Source organism: Cynocephalus volans, chromosome 4, assembly GCF_027409185.1.
Source record: "Cynocephalus volans isolate mCynVol1 chromosome 4, mCynVol1.pri, whole genome shotgun sequence".
NCBI classification, from domain to species: Eukaryota; Metazoa; Chordata; class Mammalia; order Dermoptera; family Cynocephalidae; genus Cynocephalus; species Cynocephalus volans.
Window position 1 is genome coordinate 106,199,836 of NC_084463.1, and position 2,676 is coordinate 106,202,511.

General features: G+C 38.1%; 1 protein-coding gene across 1 annotated transcript; it reads left to right on the forward strand.

Annotated features, from left to right (window-relative positions):
* Positions 1-641: 641 nt before the first annotated feature.
* On the forward strand, positions 642-1,586 carry LOC134375762 (olfactory receptor 52E4). The gene has a single exon (XM_063094449.1). It carries the CDS (start codon positions 648-650, stop codon positions 1,584-1,586), a length of 939 nt encoding a protein of 312 aa, XP_062950519.1. The 5' UTR covers positions 642-647.
* The last annotated feature ends 1,090 nt before the right edge of the window (positions 1,587-2,676 follow it).

A 2,676-nucleotide genomic window follows, 5' to 3' on the forward strand; every position in this document is an offset into this window, starting at 1 on the left:
TGGCAAAGATAAGGCCAATACGTACATGAATATTATACAATCTAGGTTTTGTTAGTTGCTGCAGAGTTGAAAAGTGTCCTTAGGTACACAAAAAGTTAAAATAAGGTCATTTTCTTTGTTATCTGCCAGGGATAAATGAAGATTCCTTAATAACACTTTAATTTCGACATTACCAAACTCTGCTGGATATTTGATCTGTCCATATCTGAAGCTAGTCACAATTTTAGGATACAGGGATACTTTTGTATGTTAGTCAATAGTGTTATAGTTTATAAGAAAGACGAATATAATTTGGGTGATAAGCAAAAGGTTTTTTTATTGGAAGAATATCAGGGAATCAGAAAATTATAAGACAGGCCATTTAATTAACCATCCTTATGTGATGCAATCATATAAGATCCATGAAACAAATCCCTAGATTTATATCATAACAAAACATAGAAAATGGTAGAAGGTAGTAGTTCTCATTTGGACTAGAAATCTTTATCACTTCTAAATATTACCGAGACACTCAAAGAGTACTTGTACCAGTACTTCCAGCACACTGATTGGAGACTTTCCATCTCTCCAGGACTTTCATAAGAGAAGATCTTAAAGAAAGTGAGATCCTCTTACTTAACAGGAATTGAATGACACTTGCTAGGAGAATGTCATCTATCAATGGCACCCAGTTCCATCCCCCGTTCTTTCTCCTGCTAGGAGTACCAGGACTGGAAACTGTACATGTCTGGATTGCTTTCCCATTCTGTATCGTGTACCTGATTGCCCTTGTGGGGAACATGACCATTCTTCTTGTGATCAAGACTGAACATAGTCTCCACCAGCCCATGTTCTACTTCCTGGCCATGTTGTCCATGATTGATCTGGGTCTATCCACATCCACTATCCCCAAAACGCTGGGCATCTTCTGGTTCAATCTCCAAGAAATCAGTTTTGGGAGCTGCCTTACTCAGATGTTCTTTATCCACATGTTTACAGGCATGGAAACTGTTCTCCTGGTGGCCATGGCTTATGACCGTTTTGTCGCCATCTGCAGCCCTCTCCAGTACAACATGATCCTCACCAATAAAACCATCAGCATCTTAGCTTCTGTTGTTGTTGGAAGAAATTTAGTCCTTGTAACCCCATTTGTGTTTCTCATTCTGCGGTTGCCCTTCTGTGGGCACCAGATCATCCCTCACACGTACTGTGAACACATGGGTCTCGCCCGGTTGGCCTGTGCACCCATCAAGGTGAACATAATCTATGGGCTCATGGTGATTTCTAATATCATTGTAGATGTCATCCTGATTGCCTCTTCCTATGTGCTTATCCTTAGAGCTGTTTTCCGCCTTCCCTCTCAAGATGCTCGAGTAAAGGCTCTCAATACCTGTGGCTCCCATGTCTGTGTCATGCTGTGCTTTTACACGCCAGCATTTTTTTCTTTTATGACACACCGCTTTGGTCAAAACATTCCCCGCTACATCCATATTCTTTTGGCTAATCTATATGTGGTTGTCCCACCTGCCCTTAACCCTGTTATCTATGGAGTTAGAACCAAGCAGATCCGAGAGCAGGTTGTGAAGATATTTGTATGGAAAGAATAATTCTGTGTTAAATTTAGATAAATATAGCCACATGCAACCCAAATTATAATAACCTGAGCTCCTTTATAAAACTTCTATAACACTAGGAATACAATTGCCGGTTTTTTCATTTTGATTGCAAGTGGTTTAAGGTTTTCAGACAATGTAAAGCTGCCTTTACTGCCCATCCATCCCTCCACCATGTACGTGGACAGAGATTAAAGACAAATGAAAAAGGCACCTACACCAAAGATGTCAGTGATTTTGGAGTAGAATTTTTACAGAAAAGGGTGAGAACTCTCCCCATTTCTCTTCTTTCTAAGTAAGTTTATATCCTAAAGAATACTGATCTGATAATCTCATCTTATAGATACATAAATAAAAAATAAGGCTTAATTCAGTGGCAGTGTCTGACTTAGAACATTTCCTATCCCATAGCTTTCTATTCTTTAAAATAATTTAAATTTTGTCTTCCTTCTCTATATATTTTGACTCATTTTTATCTTAATATCCTCTCAGTCTTTTTCTTACTAACATTCTTGCCTTGTTTCTTCGTTCAAATTCATGTTCTTCCTCTCTCCCTTTTCTTCTTCATTCTTTCTTCAATAAACTACGTCCTTGCAAATGGAGGAATATGAAAGAATACAGTGTAGGAATTAAGGAGACAAAATATTGTTTGCTTGAAGGGAAGTCATTTTAGATATGAACAACTGTATTCCTCCTGTATCTAATTCCAGTTGAATTCTATCTTACAATTTCCCTCGTTTGCTACCCTGTTTACCTTCAGATATACAGGACTTCATAAAACAGTAAAGGGAATTATGTTCATTCTGTGGTTTAAGCACAAGGCCAGGCTTGCTATCAGGCTCAAAATAATCTCAGTATAATTTATTCATCCTGTAGCTTTCCAATATTTAGTTCCATTTCCAAACTCTAGACATGGCTGGAGAATGTGGTTTGCTTTAAAAGAGGTCAAAGGGGAACTCAACTGAAATTTGTAAAATACAAGAGAACTCTTGCTTAGAAATCAGAAGTCTCCCTCATGCTCTGTGTTTTAAAACCACTGTCTAGGTCTGTACAACAATATGCAAAATATTCACAAAAACACCAG

Coding starts and splice junctions, on each gene's coding strand:
- LOC134375762 (XM_063094449.1), top strand. CDS start 648: ATGTCATCTATCAATGGCACCCAGTTCCATCCCCCGTTCTTTCTCCTG.